Below are 19,213 nucleotides of genomic sequence, written 5' to 3'. Positions count from 1 at the left end.
TTCAAATTTTTACAACCAATTAAAATATCGGCGTCCTAGAAGAAGTAGTTATAATATGAATATTTTGTTTTCTATTTCAATTTATGAACCTTTGACAATTATATTTTCGAATCGAATGATCATTTTAATTTATTTTCACTACTAATTTTAACGAAATTAATGCTTGTCACATGTCAAATCATCATGCAAATAAAAAGATAAAAAATAAAACTCTTAATTAGAAACTTAAGCCCAATTGACCCATTCGTTCTCTCATTCGCGGTTGCCGTTTTAGTCGTTATTTTGCTTTATGTCATAATATATGAAGAGAAAGACCTCCGAATTTTCTCCTAAATCCTACAAAACGATATTTGTTTGTGTTCTTATTTAGTTGGAAGTGATTCGAATTTTATTTAAACAACTAATGTCATAATATTTTTATTTAAAAGGGAAAATATATTTCTTGTGAGACGGTTTCACGAATCTTTATCTGTGAGACGGGTCAACCCTACCGATATTTACAATAAAAAGTAATATTCTTAGTATAAAAAGTAATACTTTTTTATGGATGATCCAAATAAAAGATTCGTCTCACAAAATACGACTCGTGAGACCGTCTCACATAAACTTTTGTCGATTATCTAATCTAATTTACAAAATATATGGCATGCGGATTATTTAAAAAAGGGCAATAAGGGAAAAGGCCGACAATACGGAGCCCAACATGATAGGAACCCATCAGACCAGTCTTCTTTGGCTGCTGCAGGCTTGACCCAGAGTCTTTGCACAAAAATAGATAATTTTCTTTGTTTTTTAAGAGAATTACGATATATGTACGGTGACCGATGGTTAAACATACGATTATATATTGCTTTTGACATTACCGAACGATCCCAAGTGGTAGTTTGATAATCTCAAAACAATGTGTAGTCATGTGTAATATTTTTTTTAGAAGAGTAATATGTAAAATGAAAAGTATGTTTTGCCTTACTTCACAAATGCAGTTCTTTGATTTGCACCAAACTCGGTTCTTGTTGAAAATGGCAATATTCCCACTGCTATTTCTTGTTTAAAGATCATCGTCAGCGCAGCAGCCAAGTTACCCCATAGCAAAGCCGAATTGCCTCGATCGTTGCGGCGACATAGAAATCCCATACCCTTTCGGCACTACCGAAGTCTGCTACCAGGCCCGCAGTTTTTGGGTCACCTGTAACCAAACTTTCGACCCCCCTAAACTTTTCATGCAAAATTCCGCCATAGAAATCTTGAACATATCACTCGATGGCCAGCTTCGTATCTTGCAGTTCATAGCGCACGACTGTTATGCTGTTAACGGCACGAGAACTACACGGATATCCAATAATGAACCCTGGTTAAGATTGCCAACAAACATAACAGTGAATAATACTCACAACAAGTTCACTATTGTGGGATGTGATACCAATGGCTTTGTATCCGGGCTGCGGCTGAGCAGCCTGAATCGGAAGTATAAAACCGGGTGTACTGCAATCTGTTACGCTGAGGATGATTTGGAACAAGGGTCTTGCTCGGGTGTAGGTTGTTGTCAAACTTCTATTCCTAAGCAAGTTCGGAGAGTGGAGCTGACTCTGGGGAGCTATGATAATTACTCTCTTGTCAAAGATTTCAATAATTGCAGCCATGCTTTTCTTGTCGAGGAAACCTCGTTTAGCTTTTCGCCGGAAAATCTTACAAACTTGAACAGTGTGGAGAAGCTTCCTATGGTGGCCGATTGGGCCGTTGGGAACGAAACATGCCAGCAAGCAATGACGGATTCGTTCAGTTATGCGTGTAAGAGCCACGATTCCGACTGCTACAAGCCCGATAATGGTTATGGATATCGGTGTTATTGCAAAAGTGGTTATCGAGGAAATCCATATCTAATTGATGGCTGCAAAGGTATGCGTAGGAGTAACACATATTGAAGCTTTGTGTTCCTAGATTTTTTACTTTATAACATGTTCTGGGTTCTATTGTTGTTTTGCAGATATCAATGAATGTAACGATCCAAATCTAAACAAATGCGAAAAGCAGCACTTCTGTAGAAACACGGAAGGCAATTTCAAATGTGTCTGCCCCAAAGGGTATCATGGCGATGGGACAAAAGAGGGAAAAGGCTGTGTCCGTGGTGAATCAGTCGTTTCTAGACTTGTTGCAGGTTAGATTGAACGATGCTCCTGTTGACTTTGAAGCCCATTTATTGAGTAAAAACAGTATAAATCAAAGGATCTTATAATATTTCTGTTTTCCATCATGACTATATAATTGAAATCAGGGATCGCTTTAGGAGTAGTTATTCTGCTATTGTCTGCTTGCTTGTTGTACTTGGAACTCAAAAGGAGAAGTTCAATCAAGATGAAGCAACAGTTCTTTATTCGAAATGGTGGCCATTTATTGCAAGAAAAGCTTTCAAAGAGAGAGAGAGAAAAGCTTTCAAAAAGAGATGGATCACCTGACACGATGGCTAGACTTTACAGTTCCTCCGAGCTGCAGAAGGCAACGAATAACTTCCATGACAGTGTGATCATTGGCCAAGGAGGGTTTGGTACTGTATACAAAGGTTTCTTACCAGATAACAGTATAGTAGCCATCAAGAAATCCAAACAAGTTGACCCAAACCAAGTGGAGCAATTTGTCAATGAGGTGTATGTTCTTTCTCAAATTAACCACACAAACGTCGTCAAGCTCCGTGGTTGTTGCTTGGACACAGAAGCCCCTCTTCTAGTATATGAATTCATCAGCAACGGCACCCTCTCAGAACACATACATGATCAGGCAAAGGCGCGTTTTCTTGACTGGGACATAAGATTAAGAATAGCCACAGAAACAGCAGGAGTGCTCTCATATTTGCACTCCGCAGCATCACCTCCAATCGTTCATAGAGATATCAAGCCAGCAAATATACTTCTAGATGACAATTTGACAGCAAAAGTGGCTGATTTCGGAGCTTCAAGATTGGTTCCTGTGGATGAAACTCAGTTATCTACAATGGTTCAAGGAACTTTTGGATACCTTGATCCCGAATACATGCAAACAAACCAACTCACTGCGAAAAGTGATGTTTATAGCTTTGGAGTAGTTTTGGTGGAGCTATTAACAAGCAGGAAGGCTTTAAGCTACGATAAGCCAGAGTTGGAGAAGAATTTAGCCCACTTTTTCCTCTACAAACTAAAACAAGGACGCTTATTCGAAATTCTTGATGATAACATTTTGTCTAAGGCAAATAGTGTGCAACTAACAAAAGTTGCTAGGCTTGCAGAGGGGTGCTTACACGTAAAAGGGGACGATAGGCCGAATATGAAAGAAGTAGCCATGGAACTCGAGGGGCTCAGAACTGGAGTACAGGCACACTCGTGGGCTCTAACCAAACATAATGGAGAAGAGATGGAATCCTTGCTTCGTGAGGGATCCAGTTATCCCTTTTTCAATGCTAATGGTACAGATAGCAGCACGAGTAACACATATGATAGCCTTAGAGATCACATAATATTACCGATGGGAACCCGTGGGAGGTGAAATGTTACTATTTAGTTGAATAATAGCATTAATACTGTAAAATGGTTCGTGATTTTCATCCATCTCTGTGTACTATATAATGTAACATTACAGAATCAATAAATAAATTAATGATTTCCTGGTTCAGTACTTACGAATGATTTATTACAGAATCCTATTTTAAAATCAATAAATAAACTATTTCTCAAATTTGGAAACGTGTGTTGCTGTTAGCACTTAGCAGTGGCAAGAAATCTTGTTGTCTCCATTAATTTACTCCAAACCCTGAAGGCTGGTTTCTCCACTCCCCAAAAACCCTTTCTTCCCCTTGCACTTGCGTACATATAAACAAACCCATTTATATCGTTTGGTATGTGGGTTTGAGATACGCCACAGTGATGCAAAAGTTTCTGAGCAGAAGCTCCTGTGCCCCTGGCCCCCCTATTTTATCCGTTAACAGTCTACCGTTTCATGCTTCTTGCCTTTTCTCTTCTGGGTTTTTCAGCGGTGCCTCCAATTTTGGCCCAAAAATGTCGTCCTCCGCCTCCGTGCTCCGTCTGCCTCACCACCGCATCCATATCCAGAGAAGCCCCTCTTTCACCTGGACGGCTCAGAGCCTCAGGGTTATGGAAATTTCTACCTCCAGTTTCTGGGGTGAGAACTGCGGGGGTTTTCGTAATGGTTGTACGGTGACTTCGAGGGGTTGGGTTGTTTCGGAGAAGAGTGCTTATGGTTGTATCGTTGGGTGCCGACATAGGGCGTGGTTTACTGCGCTTGCCGAAAACTCGGGTAGTGGCGGTGAGTTATCCGCGGATGGCGGGAATGATGTTGAAAATGTGAAAGGTGCGGCTGAGGAGAGACGAGTAATGAGGAGGCGAGGCGGAATGAGTGGTGGTGATAGAGCCGCGGTGTTGTCGAGCCCTGATTTGTTGAAGATTCCATGAGTAGGACCAAGAAATTTGAGGAAGCTGGTGGATAAAGGTTTCGAGGGTGTTGCTGAGCTCAAACAGCTTTACAAAGAGAAGGTACATAATTATTATGTGTCATTGATGTTCAAGAAGTTTAGTTATTTTTGTTCATCCATGTGTTGTAGATTTGAATTTTTGCGAATCTGTAAATTACATTCTGTGTGAGGGGTTAGATTTGTTTTAGTGGCCTTCGACTGTTGGTGAAAATGGAAGTAAAGGAAAGACCGGAAGCGTTTTGTTATCGGCGGCATCTCCTACATTTGGTGACCTTATTTTGATATTTTAAGTGAATCGAAGTTAAACAGGAAAGAAGTCAGTTCTTTGGTTGGCTTGCTAATTTTGAATGTTTGCCAACTGCCAAAAATTTATAACAATTGCGCGGGGGAAATTATAGTAAATAAACGAGTATAGATGTTTTCTTAGATTGTTTTGATGACAAGTGTGAATGCTATTTCTGTTGCAGTTCTTTGGAAAATCCAGTCAGAAAATGGTGGAGTTCTTACAGAGTTCGGTTGGAATCATACACAAACACCATGCTGAGAGTATAACTACATTTATCAAGGAGAGTGTGGATGAAGAGTCGAAGGAGAATGATTTGAAGCCGGTCCAAAAGAAGCGCATCACTTTGTGTGTGGAAGGAAATATCAGTGTTGGAAAGACCACGTTTTTGCAAAGAATAGCCAATGAAACACTAGAGCTCAGAGATCTCGTGGAAATTGTTCCTGAACCCATTGACAAGTGGCAAGATGTTGGTCCAGACCACTTCAATATTTTAGATGCCTTTTATGCTGAGCCAGAGAGATATGCCTATACCTTTCAAAACTATGTGTTTGTGACGAGAGTTATGCAGGAAAAAGAGTCCTCTGGTGGTATCAAACCACTGAGACTGATGGAGAGAAGTGTTTTCAGTGACAGAATGGTAAGCGTCTACCTTTTATTAATCTTGCTTTCATGATTTTATTCAACAAGAAAAAAGGCTTTTGTTTTCCTTTGGTATATAGTAGATATGCTACTATTTTTTCCCTGCGAAATTGTTTTCTTTTCCCTAGCGCAGACTTTGGGATGCTATCAATGCCTAATGTGTTATGTTGTGGCGGGATATGTCCATAAAAAATTGCAGTTTGTTTAAGTATCACTTATCAAATATAAGAAGCAGCGAGTAAAATTTTAATTAACCGCGATGTGCATCAGTTATTTGGCTAATCTACCACCCAAAATTATCGTGTCATTCACTGAATGCATGTTCCAAGAGTCCTGCGTATATTTTGAACTCGAGTTTCTGCTTTCTTGTGAAACACCTGTGTTCTTGTTGGGATTATTTTAATGGTGCTGGATTTGTCTTCTGTTTTGAAGGTCTTTGCGAGAGCTGTTCACGAGGCAAAGTGGATGAATGAGATGGAGATCAGCATGCATTTATGACTCATGGTTCGATCCTGTTGTTTCCAGTTTGCCCGGTCTTATCCCTGATGGTTTTATTTATCTGCGTGCAAGCCCTGGTACTTGCCACAAGCGTATGATGTTACGAAAGAGAGAAGAGGAAGGTGGAGTGTCTCTAAAATATTTACAAGACTTGCATGAAAAGCATGAAAGCTGGCTTTTCCCATTCCAAAGTGGAAATCATAGAGTGCTGTCTGTGAGTAAGGTAACCAACTCCATAGACTGGCGCTTACACCCCAATATAAGAGATCGTGTGTTTTATTTGGATGGTGATCATTTGCACTCAAGCATCCAAAAGGTATGGTCTATGCTTGATTTTGGCTTTCTTCTACAAAAATTTGTTGCATTGATTATTATTTTTTTTTAATGAAAGTATTTTTCATTAAAATGGGTAAAAAGTTTGAGATACAAATACACTGGGCATACCCAGGGGCTTTCACAAGCCGAATTCAAAGATAATCATAAATTACAATGACAATGATACAGCAATACAATTCACTATGAAAATCAAAAAAACTAGTGCGGCACACACGCAATCTGAATGGCCTCCGGTATACAACGGTATGTGTGTATCTTAATCTTTGTGACTATCTCTTGGAATCCGAATTTTTCTTTTTCAAACATTACCCTATTGCGCATATTCCACACATGATAAACCGTTGCCGCGAGGGCTGTGATCCTCATGCGTGCTAAGGTAGACGTACCTCTGTAATGTGTTCTAAAAGCTCGAAGGATTGTATTTGGAGATGCCATTATTTTCTTCATATCAAGCCAATGACGAATACTCTCCCAAATGACTTTTGTAGCACCACATTCGAAGAACAAGTGGGCTACCGATTCATCATGTATCTCGCACAACACACATTTCCGATCACTGATGTAGTCTAGCCTGTCTCGGGTCATGAGTTTTCGGTGAGCAAATAACCAAAGTATGAACCGATGTTTAGGCATCAGGAAGGATTTAGACAGTATAGGTTTCCATGGCCAGTTGGTTTCCTTTCCCACAAAGAACTGGTAAGCACGATCAAGACCGTCCTTTTTACCAAACCAACTCATCAAGCACGAAATAGCAGCATCAGCCGAACCAGTTCTTGTAATCAATTCATCTCTAATATCTAATCATATATGTTGCATTGATTTTTTAACTTACGTTTGGTTGGTGATAGGTCCCTGCCTTGGTTCTTTACTGCGAGCCAGACATCGATTTTATCAGAGATACCAAAGCTAAGCAGGAGTATGTTGTCTTTCCCTGTTTTCTTTTGTGTACTTTGGATATTTGTTTCAGGATGAGCAAGGAAATTCTGTAGTATGATAAATGCTAGTTTTATGTGGTGCTGTCTCAACCCTCAAAGTTGTTACGCTTTGTTTTTAAAATCATAGGGTCTAATCTTTATTTTAAACCGCCTACCGTAATTATCTTGTACTATCATCGATCATCATCTCTATTTCCATATTCTTGGGACATATTGGGACCTTAAGCATTAAGATGGCTTCGATTTCGGTCAAAGTTGGTTGCACGCAAGGATATCATCACCAAGAATTCTAGTACCTTCTCTTCACTAATATTTCCCCAAACAGCATCTACTGATTTTCTGATCCGATCACTTTATCTCTTTTTTATTACCTGCGATATTGTTGCTGCATGCAGGTACGCTCGCCAAGTTGCAGAATTTTTTGAATTTGTGAAGAGAAGCAAAGAAGTTTCAGCTTCAAATGCTGGAGAAGATGCCACAAAGAGCAATCATCCTCAAGTGTTGCTGCCACACAATGGGAATTTGTGGATGCTTGGCACGCAGCCTTTCCCATGTTCACCCCTCAAGTCTTTGGATTTTAGACGATCCGCGGCCGCCCCATTTTCTCCTTAGTGACTTTAATTGGATATGTGCATGTAAAAAATCTTTTAGCTATAGCTAGCTTGTTATTTAACCACTAGATTTTTGTGTGTGCAGAGACGGCTGTAATATATGCGAATTGTGGGTTCCTTATGAAATTAGTTAGCCTTTTAATGTCTGTCAAGTTTGGAGGATATGGTGTGGTTCCAGTGAAGAACATGAAATGCCAATGGTTCTGTATGATCTTCCATTATATATATATATATATATGTATGTATATATTTATTCTGTTATGCTATAAAATTAATTACACGTAATTGTTTCATATTATAAGACTAATATGTCCTTTCATCATTTCTGCTCTCATTGATTTTCTCATTCCAATTATTAATTTTATTTAGATAATTTTACTTTTCTAATTAATTTCTTTTATCTTGTCTTGAAGAATGATAACATCCTAAAGATTGTTGATGAAATTTCCATTTCAAATAGATATCAAATAAAATTCATCTGACAACTACTTTCATTCCCTAAAAAAATTATTGTCTCATTATATCAATTATCAATCGAAGGAAATTTCAAATATGAAAGTGAAGCCAATTTCTACTAAACTTTGAAATAAATTATTGTTGGGTTCTCTTTAAAAAAAGTGTTGGGTTCATGCATTTGTTCTGGTGGCCCCATTACGATAGCCCAACACATGAAGCCCAAATTAGTAGTGCACGTGCCGATCATATGAACTCATGGCAACGAACCCTTCTACTGTGCCATTTCCTTCTTCGACTCTGCCTCAACGGAAATTGGACACACAAATCAGAAGCAGATTCTCTTATTTTGACTTTGCGTTGAAAATTTTGATCTTCGAGGAATGGCAATGAACAACGGATTGAAATCATGTGCATCCAAGCTGCTATGCTATTCTACCCAACCATTTCTCCCTAAATCTGGTTCCCGCCTTGCCTTTTTATGCTTTTCCGAATTGTCTTTGTTGTTTATTCTATACATCGTAAAAGGAACCAGCTCTTTATGAATTATTCATTATTTGTTCCGATTTTTTTATGGGTTCTTAATCTTATTTTTTCTAATCTATTGTTTAATCGTCTAGATTAATTTTATCCTGCTAATTGGTGGAAATTTTCGGTTTAGGGCATGAATATTTTCATATTTCAATTGTTAAATTTTGTAGCATTACAATTTCAAGGACCTAAATTTTTCTGTATCGGATGACATTATAGTGTGCATAAACTATCTGCAGAAGTTGATATATTACCGATGAGTTGTCTTGTTGGATCTTATTGTTTGTCATCTTGAATTTCCTCAATTTTTTTTTGCCCAACATATTTCACTCTTTTATCAACTAGTTCACTAACCTGTACTACGGATTTCTCCTTCCATTTATTTCAATTGAACAATTTATACCGAAATTAAATTTCATCACCTATATAGTAGTTTTTATCCCCTTGTATGACTGCTTATATCACTAGTAACTTCCAATATGACCTGCTTACCTACCCCTCATTTTCATGGAAACATGGCCGCTATCCAATCGTGATTTTTATTTCAAGTTTCCTTTTAGCTACTTTCTCAAGCATCATATCAATTTGATTGCACTTCTGGGTAGATTCCACTGGAGCACCAAAGGATGTTGCTTTTAGCTATATCTTGGCTCATGGAGTTACGCCATTTGTTGTTCTCTGACAGTTAACAGGGGCATTCACTCAACTGGTGTAAAGAAAATGGGAGGAGGACATGGTCATGACGAGCCATTCTACCTTCACGCAAAGCATATGTATAACTTGGACAGGATGAAAAACCAGAAACTGACAATGACTCTTGGCGTGCTTACAGCATTCAGCATTGGCGTTGGTGTCCCCATTTATGCTGTCATATTTCAGCAGAGGAAGACCGCTTCTGCTTAAGATTTTCTTGTTAAACTATCTTTTTCCTGCAATAACAGATACTTTCTTTGTGGAGGCACAGAAGACATGAATTTGTCGTTGCTTTGAATTGCTCGGTTTTCAGCTTTCACTTAGCTACATGCTGTTTATCATCTTTGTAAGTCTGAAAATAGTATTTTGTTTGCTGTTTTATCAATAAAATTTTCTTGGATCTGTAAATTGTAAGTAATGGACTATGTTTGTATTCATTCTTAGGGGGTGTTTCCATCTCTGGAAGTGGAAACAAACATAACCAATTTTTGTTTCTTTCTAAACAATGAATCCAAAGTCCTTGACGGTAGTTGTTTTAAGAGTATTATGCACTTCATGGATGTCATCTTTGTGAAAGTAAAGGCACAGTGTTTCTCATAAAACCTAAGACAAGTTCACTAAAATAATCATGAAATCACAAAACACACTTTATTCTCCAAAACTTTTGTTGTGCAGCGTATGGAGTTATAAGATTTTTAACATAGTGGAAAACTGAGGCATATAAAATTTGTATTCCGTGTCAAAAACCATTCAATCAGTCAACAGCTGTTTCATTAGCGCTCTAACTTATTATAACGGCTCAGACATTTAATTAGTTGTTATTCTATTTTGCTAATAATTGGCCATGACTTACAGATTTAATATGTCTAAAAGTCTTTATTTTACCCGGTCCTATTTAATTTCACATACACAGAAAATAACCCCTGTTTTCTGTGGCTTTGTTATAGCTAGCTTTATTGTGTTTACTTTGCGCAGGGGGATCATTATATTTTTGGGAAGTAGGTTGGTTGGATGCTGTTACACTGAGGAATTATTCTGATAAGACAGTCTTTTTTGTGCTCAATATTTCTGCATACCTCGATTTATAAATTTTCCATTCTCTTCGGTTTTTACATTTTGGTTAGCCTTCTTAACCTCGATTTAAACAGTCTATGCCAAAAAAAAAAAATAAAGCCCAAACACTATAATAATTTGGAATTACCATGATATTACAGATAAATGCTTATTACTTGTTAGAAATTTCGAAATGCTAACTTGTGAAAGAATTGCTATGTTTCACCAGATAAGAATATGCTGAACCATACGTAAAGGTATGTCGTCCATTACTTTTCTCTTTGTTTCAACGAAAATACAAGCATGTTATTCTAATGGATGTCCATCATTTCACCAAATTAATGGATCATTATGTTAGTATAATGCGTATGCAAGTCATGTCTTGCCGAAATGTTTGATATTACATTTTTGCCTCCGTTTCAATTACATTCCTGGCACCTCACTGACTATTTTGTACATTGAGAAGTACTACGTACCTATCACTTAATGTTTGATAAAACTGAAGGGAGCCTTCGGAAAGAAGGTTCATCACAAGGAAGAATGATTCTACCACTATTCCCAAATCCACTCTCTTCCGCAGCTCTATCATGAAGTCTCTGAAACATAGGGGTTTTCAAGAAAAACGTGGGAACCTCAATTCTTGCCATTTCACTGCCCACATAAACCACAAAATGCCCCTTTGGAGCGATCTTCCCGTGGACTTCATCACCACTTACTACTTCTTTGGACATCATCGACGGATGTTCAAATATATGAAACAAAAGGGTGGGAGAATATGGATAGCAAGCATGCATGTCCCAAGTACAAGGAAGAGTTACGGAGGGAGATATCCATATTTATAGTTGAGATCTTACAGACGCACACGTTTGTGTATGATTGTTGGCCTGCTCGACACATGGTGTCAGTGAATTTGATTTGGTTCAGTAATAAGTTTGCCATAATTGCATGCATGCATTTTCCTTCGTCTGTGTGAATCAGCTAGCTAGCATGCTAGGAGTTCGTGCAGCCCGTATCACATCCACCCAAGATAAGATATACGAAGATTTGAATTATGTACCTCAGTATACACACACACCCCAAAATTCAAAGAGCACGAAATTTTTTCTCACAAATTACTTTGTCTTGATATAGTGGTAACATTTGTCGAATTTGGAGCGTTACAAAACTTAAGAATTAATTAACTGATTATTTTTCCTCACAAATTACTTTGGATTAAAGAAGTTTGGTTCGTGACACATTTACTGAGATTCAGTTAATTGAAAGAAGCAATTTAGACAGCAAGAACAAGCTCTTGTAATTTTGTTAATGTCAAAAGATATTAGATTAGCCGAATAAAGCATTTATTTAGAAGACATCTATATTTATTAATTCGATATATAATTTTTTAATTAAACTGTAAAAATTATTTTAAAATAGATAAAGAACCTAGAGTAAACCCACGTTTCTTTTGGATAAATATACACACAATAAAATCCAATTTATTGTTCGATGGACATTTTTTGATGCTATTTGAAATAATTTTTCTTGAAAAAAAGATTGATTAATTTACGAATAAAATTGTGGAATCATGCGAGGATCAACAAGAACAATTTACCTGGAATTAATTTATCCTTTTCCCATCTGTTTCCTATTTTGTATGCGGCGGTTTTTCGATCGTACGAACCTGTCTAATTACAATTAGAAATGTGTACAGAAACAAAATAAATTATTTTTCTTCTACCCAATTTGTTTAACATGGAGACACGGAATTGATAGAGAATTTTCTTGATTTACCCTTTGCCACTATGCAATTCAAATCGAAAAACACCTTGTTAATCACATTGATGCTTGGATTCGCGATTCTAATCCTCTTCTTAACGGATTTTCTTGAATTTCCGGCGGCAGAATCTTCAATCCCCTATCCTACACCTTCAGCTTTACTAAACCTTTCAAAATCCAGCGCACCAGAACCCTTTCAAGACCTCCTTAAAGCATTCAAGAAATGGGATTCTCTTGTAGGTTGTGCTCGATTCAGGGAAAAACATGGAGAGTTTTTGAGAAATGGGTTGAAGATCTCATCTTTACAGAATGTTGATGGTGAGATCAATTGCGGTGAGTTGAAGATGAAACATGTCAGTGTTTTGGTCAAAGGGTGGACTTGGATTCCTGATAATATGGACAATTTGTATAGTTGCAGATGTGGGCTGAGCTGTTTGTGGACTAAATCTCAAGTTCTTGCTGATACTCCTGATGCCCTCTTGTTTGAAACTACTACTCCTCCATTGCAGGTAGTTGATTTCTGGGAACCGACTTTTTGCCCGGCTCAATTTGCTGTTCTTTGAAGAATCTTACTTTTAGGGCTTTCCGTATTTATATTTTATTGTGGAACGGTGTTGCCGGATTTACTTTTCGAATCCAACCCTAGATAAATGTGTGATTACGTTCCTGTTTATGTTGTTAAATTTTATCCCTGTGGTGTTTTGTGTTTGTACTTTTATCTGTCTGTCCCTAGAAAGATAATCACTGAGAGCAAAATAAACAGCGGTTCAATTTGTCTGATCAATTGTTAAATTAAGATTTTTCACTCGGGAGTTAAGATTCTGAATCTTAAAGGTAACTTTTTAACCAGGAGTTCTCGAATAGTTATTGAAGAATTGCCCTCTGAAAAATGTGAGCAAGATCATTAATCTAAATAAATAGGGTATAACAATTATGTTTTCATGAGCACACCTTAGTCTGTTTTTAGTCATTCACCAATGCAAATGGCTATTATGTCTACCTTCACCCATGTGCATTTGAACGCATACAAGGCAAGTCTAATATAGGATTATGTATAAATCGAGCTAGATATATTTTTATCACAGTTTTAATGTATTATGATACTTCTTTGGGATCTAAGTTTTTTAATGACTAGCAAATAGCATATTAACTTGCGTGTATGGCAATATTGTGACTCTAAACAGTATAAGTTTCAGTTGCAACCCACATGTAATAGTTTCCTCTCATCACCTAGTGAGTTCTGTCCATGATGTCACATACAGTACGAAAGTGAAATTATGCTGGAGAAGTTTGAAAGATATGAAACATTGTTATGGTCAGGCAGATTTATTTTGATATTTCTTTGGTAAATCAGGTTTTGTTGTAGCACACATTTTAAGCTGAATTTTAGAGTGGATGACTTGTTTCCCAATCTTGGGGTCATAATAACTCTTTCCTGTTATAGGAATTTGCTTGAGACAAATTTGCACATTGCAAATAGTCGCTTTCAAGTAGAGCTGCCATTGTCTTGATTGTTCCTACGACATGTTAACCATGCCATTTCACTAAATAAGCTTTCGATTTATCATCCCCTTGAATAAAATTGTCTTTCCATTTGATGATAGAGGAGAGTTGGAGATCCTGTACGTGTGTATATGGAGCTTGAAGCTGGAAGGAAGAGGTCAGGCTACGAAGACATTTTTATCAGCTACCATGCTAAAGACGACGTTCAGGCAACTTACGCTGGAGGAATTTTTCACAACAGCCGAAATTATCATCTGTCTTCCATCAAGAACAATGCAAGTGTTCTCAATTATCAACATATACCCTTACCTTCTTGTTTACATCTTTTCATTTGTTACTTCTTAGTTTTGTAGGGCTGTGCAGGAGCCTAGTTGACCTCTAGTAGTACCATACTTGAGGTCGATTCAAAAGAAAATTAAACATTCGAACATGTGTTCAGCTCAAGTAATTTTCTAGTTACTCGAGCTCAACAAACTCGATTTTCTCGAACATCAATGTAGCTCTGATCTGAGCTCGAGCTTGTTGGGTATTTACCAAAGTACCCTTTAATTTTATACATTAGTTGTTAAATTTGTGGTTTTTTATCGAATTAGTTAAATAATAATTGAAAATTTAGAATAATAATTTAAATTTTTTTTGCTTGAGTTTGAGATGTTAAAGCTCGAAGCTGGCTTGAGCTGTACTCGAAATACTTGAACTTGAGTCGAGCTTGGGCTGGCAGTCTGGATCGCCTTTCACCCTTGCTTTTTACATAATGATCAGGACTATTTTCTTCACGGCCCTGAAAGTAACAATGATTTTTGTATTCTAGGATACTCTTGTTTATTGGTCTTCATCACGATGTCTACCTCAGAGGAACGAACTTGCTAAAAAGCTACTCAGCCTGCTTCCCCACCACTCATTCGGCAAGTGCTTGAACAATGTTGGAGGTCTCGATATGGCGCTCTCTCTCTATCCCGAATGCATGAAAAGTACCGAAGAAGCACCTAAATGGTGGGATCATCTGCACTGTGCCATGTCCCACTACAAGTTCGTCCTTGCAATCGAGAACACCATGACCGATAGTTATGTGACTGAGAAACTCTTTTACCCTCTGGATTCGGGGGCCGTTCCCATATACTTTGGTGCACCGGATGTTTGGAACTTTGTACCTCCTCATTCCATAATAGATGGCACACAATTCAGTTCCATGGTTGAACTGGCTAATTACATCAAGTCCCTAGCTAACGATCCTGTAGCTTATGCGGAATACCATGCATGGAGAAGATGTGGGGTGTTGGGAAACTATGGGAAAACCCGCGCAGCGAGCTTAGACACATTACCGTGCAGATTATGCGAGGCTGTGAGCAGGAAAAATGGGAGAAATGCAAAACGGTTTTAAACGGGGCTGATTTTGTTAGCTGACCCGTGGCAAAGATGTATCTAAAATTAATTTGGTGAATATTCTTCTCCTTGCCAAAAAGGCCTGAGAATCAATCATATGTAGATCCAAGAATTTTGATTAAACGGATATACACAGGTATTTGTTAAATAGAGATGTTTATATCCACGGAAACCATGTTGTACTAAATCGAATGTTTTTTTGGTTATGACTTATGAGGTGGTGGTGCGGCAGGTTCCGATACGATTGTGTCATATTCGAGTTTTGAGTGAAAATTTTTAAAGAAACTGTTTGATCTCATGGGTCGTAACTCATGTACAAAACTGGTCAAGTCTGATTTCTCACATAGAAAAGTTACGACTGTGTATTGTTGGCTTGTTCACGAATGTTTCGTTTCCTTCAATTTTTAAAATTTACTTGCTGAAAAACATGCATTTCAACTAGAAGACCTACATACACGCATACAAATATGTCAATTTTCACTGCAAAATTTCTAGTCAAATCAAAATACTTAAACTTGTGACTCGGGGAAGAGTCTATTGCATTCGAACAAAATATAGTATCATAATTTGGATTCGGTTTTGAATCAGACAAAAAATTAATTAAATTCCACTTCCAGCAATTCTTTACCTGTTGGAGTGCTTTGTAATAAATAATAATAATAATAATAATATATAGATAAATATTCCACGTGTGCATGCGACTTTCTTTATAATACTACGTCTACATAATTTGTTTGACCACGCGCTCCCTTTGCCTTTGGTTCGAAACACACGTTCAATGGGACCAAGTCTTTTACAAGCTCGAACGCGTGATTTCGTTTTCTTTGATATTTCTTTGCATTCTTCAAAAATAAAGAACGCCATAATGAGAGAATCAAGAATTAGCGACTTTCCAGAAACCTTTCATCTCCATTCTTCCGCACCACCATGAGAAAACTTTCTTCCGAATCATTTCCATGGCAATTCTTTCATTAAAAATTTTGTTCCATTATTCCCTCTTTCTGTTCCTTCTTTTTGGTTTTTTCCTGCCGTTAATTCACTCGCTTTCCATTGTTGCAATATCTGAAACCGGGAATCAAACATTAGTATGTGCGATAGCACATAATGTTAATCATAGCCAAGAATCACCTTCTTTCATTAACTGCACCAGTTTTCCTCGGAGAGTTCAAATTGTACTCGGTCCTGCCTTGAGATCAGTTTCTGGGATTGTTGGTGGAAATGGTTTTCTTTGTGCTTTAAGTTCATTCTACTCTTCATCCACCTCAATCATGGTCTGCTGGAGATTTTCGGATATAGGGAGCAACATGACGCGTAAAAGGATTTATACGGGTCCAGTTTTGACAAATTTGGAATCCGGGAACTCCAAAATTTGTGGTTTACTCAATGGTTCAAACGCTCTTCAATGTTGGCAATGGCGAGGTTTCGATCATACTAATACCGCTTTGACTTCAGATCTTGCTGTTGGGGATGATTTTGTATGTGGCTTGTCAAGCTTAGGACAAGTTCAATGTTTAGGAAATGATGCTAATGTCACTGGTCACGTTCCTACGGGAAATTTTAGGCTTCTTTCTGCTGGTTTTCGCCATGCGTGTGCCATTTCTCTGAATGGTAGCTTGGAATGCTGGGGCAATATGGCGGGGGAGAAGCCTAGTGGCGAGTTCACAGCACTGGCATTGGGGAAGAATCGAGGTTGTGCGCTAAGGTTCAACAGAACTGTGAGTTGTTGGGGAGAAAATGAATATAACATGCCTGAATCATTGAGGAATGAATTCTTTATTTCTCTAGAGGCAAAAGAGGCCATTTTTTGTGGTGTCAAGATGTCAGATTACTCGTTGCTTTGCTGGGGTAACGAAGATTTTGATTTGAATCCGTTGGTGTTCAATGATATTGTTCCAGGTCCTTGCAGAACTAGAAATCAGTGTTCTTGTGGCCCTTTACCTAATTATGGTGAATATTGTGACCAAGGACTAATGATCTGCCAACCTTGTACACCTTCAGTTGGGCTGTGGCCTCCGTTAGCAGAGACACCACCACCACCACCACCGTCCTTGGTGATGGAAAAGACCAGAAAATGGAACGCTAAAATGGTGGCTCTGATGGTGTTTGGTTGCGTTGGATCCTTCTCACTGTTATTATCTCTGTGTTCCTTTCTGTTCTTTCGATACCGTAGAGACAGAGGAAGCAGTAGGATTCATGATTCAGGACGTTTAGAAGAGGGCAGCTCAGTTCCACCGAGTGGCCAAACTGCGCAGGCTCAGCCAGCTGCACCAAAATTAGAAAAGCGCCTCAGCCAGATGATCAGCTTGGGAAATGGGGATCAGTTGGAGGAGTTTCCCTTGCATTTGATCCTTAGAGTGACTGATAATTTCTCCGAGGATCACAAGATTGGCCATGGAAGCTTTGGATCAGTCTATCGTGCGACATTGGAAGACGGGCGGGAAGTGGCCTTCAAGAGAGCCGAAACGTCCGCCTCTTCATCATATGCCAATGGTGCAACCAGACGAAGCGTAGAGGACAAGGACAGCGCATTCTTGAATGAGCTCGAGTTTTTGTCACGCTTAAATCACAAAAATCTTGTTCGGTTGTTGGGATACTGCGAAGACGGTGACGAGCTTGTCTTAGTGTACGAGTACATGAGCAACTATAGCCTTTATAGCCATCTCCACAAGCTCCAATCTTCTCCTCTAACATCATGGCCGAAACGAATCAAGGTAGCCCTTGATGCTGCTAGAGGACTCGAGTACCTACATGAGTTCGCTGTGCCACGTATCATACACCGCGACATCAAGTCCTCAAACATACTAATAGATGCCAGATGGACCGCCAAGGTTTCGGATTTCGGACTTTCACTGATGGGACCACCAGATGATGAGACGCACCTCTTATTACGTGCCGCCGGAACAATGGGGTACATGGACCCCGAGTACTACAGATTGGAAATGCTGACTAGTAAGAGCGACGTTTACAGTTTTGGTGTCGTGCTGCTAGAACTTTTATCCGGGCGCAAGGCGATTCACAAGAATGAAAATGGGGTGCCTAGAAATGTGGTGGATTATGTCGTTCCATACATAATACATGATGAAATTCACAGGATTTTGGACCCGAAGATGCCGGCACCAACCCCATTCGAGATAGAGGCGGTGGCCTATGTTGGATACTTAGCAGCGGATTGCGTGATGCCAGAGGGTCGTGACAGGCCAACGATGACTGAAGTTGTAAATAGCTTGGAGAGAGCCTTGGAAGCCTGTTTGGCTCCACCGTTATTGTCTCGATCCACCACGGGATCATCGATGGCAACTAAGTCGGAGTAGGTAGCCTGTTCATCATTCAAATGTGTACATATAATACTGTGAATGGAGGAAGAAACACAATTTTAAGGATAAATGTTTATCTTTTTCCAACATTATTCGTTGACATGTCCTTAATCATTAAGCATTCAATGTGACATTATATACCCGATTTCCCAGGAGTTTAAGATTTTGATTACAAGTGATTCCTATGAAAGGAGGCCAAATGTTCAAGATTTCTGAAACACAGAATCCAAACATATATATATATCTATTCGTTTTGATCTTGCATGTATCCAAATATAAATTTACTAATGGTATTCACCCATGAGCTCGAGAGAAGTGATCCCAAATATTAAGTTCTGTCAAGATTTATTTAATTAGAAGGGAAGAATGAGTCAATTCACCAAATTCAAAATGGTGTCACCTTGACTAGACAATTCCCCTCACAAAATTTGGCATTTGACCTGTTCTTTAGTTACATAAAAACCACATCCATATACAATTCGTTATTTTATCATCCACGTGCTAAATTAATTAATAATATTTCAATTTGGAAGAAGTCCAAGGAAGAGACACGATCTCGAATACTCTTGTCTTTGAAGTTACTACACTGACGGGGTGAAGGCGACATGCAAACGTGAAAAGCGAACACTCTGTAATTGAAAAGGTCTCACCAATATTAAAATGGAAGCTCATATCCATTTATATATAAGTGCACGTAGTTAATGTTCACACTATGATTAAAAAGAGGAAAATAAACAACTCTAAAATGAAGAACTGAATTGAGA

The 19,213-nt window shown here is 38.4% G+C and overlaps 4 protein-coding genes and 1 pseudogene across 4 annotated transcripts; all 5 read left to right on the top strand.

The window, feature by feature from the left end:
* The first annotated feature begins 889 nt into the window (after positions 1-889).
* Positions 890-3,614, top strand: LOC142552965 (wall-associated receptor kinase 2-like). Its single transcript, XM_075662908.1, has 3 exons — positions 890-1,896; positions 1,985-2,155; positions 2,273-3,614. Exons 1-3 carry the CDS (start codon positions 1,221-1,223, stop codon positions 3,511-3,513), a joined length of 2,088 nt encoding a protein of 695 aa, XP_075519023.1. The 5' UTR covers positions 890-1,220; the 3' UTR covers positions 3,514-3,614.
* Positions 3,615-3,716: 102 nt separating this feature from the next.
* Positions 3,717-7,987, top strand: LOC142552964 (uncharacterized; annotated as a pseudogene).
* A 491-nt stretch (positions 7,988-8,478) lies between these two features.
* LOC142552963 (uncharacterized) lies at positions 8,479-9,846 on the top strand. Its single transcript, XM_075662907.1, has 2 exons — positions 8,479-8,676; positions 9,431-9,846. Exons 1-2 carry the CDS (start codon positions 8,598-8,600, stop codon positions 9,646-9,648), a joined length of 297 nt encoding a protein of 98 aa, XP_075519022.1. The 5' UTR covers positions 8,479-8,597; the 3' UTR covers positions 9,649-9,846.
* A 2,224-nt stretch (positions 9,847-12,070) lies between these two features.
* On the top strand, positions 12,071-15,258 carry LOC142552960 (alpha-(1,4)-fucosyltransferase). Its single transcript, XM_075662906.1, has 3 exons — positions 12,071-12,758; positions 13,854-14,027; positions 14,564-15,258. The coding sequence occupies exons 1-3, from the start codon at positions 12,276-12,278 to the stop codon at positions 15,131-15,133; spliced, it is 1,227 nt and encodes a 408-aa protein (XP_075519021.1). The 5' UTR covers positions 12,071-12,275; the 3' UTR covers positions 15,134-15,258.
* A 728-nt stretch (positions 15,259-15,986) lies between these two features.
* Positions 15,987-18,610, top strand: LOC142552959 (serine/threonine-protein kinase-like protein CCR4). The gene has a single exon (XM_075662905.1). The coding sequence runs from the start codon at positions 16,092-16,094 to the stop codon at positions 18,444-18,446; it is 2,355 nt and encodes a 784-aa protein (XP_075519020.1). The 5' UTR covers positions 15,987-16,091; the 3' UTR covers positions 18,447-18,610.
* The last annotated feature ends 603 nt before the right edge of the window (positions 18,611-19,213 follow it).

Source organism: Primulina tabacum, chromosome 8 (assembly GCF_025594145.1).
Source record: "Primulina tabacum isolate GXHZ01 chromosome 8, ASM2559414v2, whole genome shotgun sequence".
Classification (NCBI taxonomy): domain Eukaryota; kingdom Viridiplantae; phylum Streptophyta; class Magnoliopsida; order Lamiales; family Gesneriaceae; genus Primulina; species Primulina tabacum.
Note: the sequence above shows the minus strand (reverse complement) of the source record. Positions and strands in the feature narration are given on the sequence as shown.

Bases quoted from the DNA above. Each gene is read 5' to 3' on its own strand.
- LOC142552965 (XM_075662908.1), top strand. From the start codon at position 1,221: ATGCAAAATTCCGCCATAGAAATCTTGAACATATCACTCGATGGCCAG. The intron at 1,897-1,984 runs GTATGCGTAGGA...GTTGTTTTGCAG, and splicing joins TCTAATTGATGGCTGCAAAG to ATATCAATGAATGTAACGAT. The intron at 2,156-2,272 runs GTTAGATTGAAC...AATTGAAATCAG, and splicing joins CGTTTCTAGACTTGTTGCAG to GGATCGCTTTAGGAGTAGTT.
- LOC142552963 (XM_075662907.1), top strand. From the start codon at position 8,598: ATGGCAATGAACAACGGATTGAAATCATGTGCATCCAAGCTGCTATGC. The intron at 8,677-9,430 runs GTTCCCGCCTTG...GTTCTCTGACAG, and splicing joins ACCATTTCTCCCTAAATCTG to TTAACAGGGGCATTCACTCA.
- LOC142552960 (XM_075662906.1), top strand. From the start codon at position 12,276: ATGCAATTCAAATCGAAAAACACCTTGTTAATCACATTGATGCTTGGA. The intron at 12,759-13,853 runs GTAGTTGATTTC...ATTTGATGATAG, and splicing joins CTACTACTCCTCCATTGCAG to AGGAGAGTTGGAGATCCTGT. The intron at 14,028-14,563 runs GCAAGTGTTCTC...TTTGTATTCTAG, and splicing joins TGTCTTCCATCAAGAACAAT to GATACTCTTGTTTATTGGTC.
- LOC142552959 (XM_075662905.1), top strand. From the start codon at position 16,092: ATGGCAATTCTTTCATTAAAAATTTTGTTCCATTATTCCCTCTTTCTG.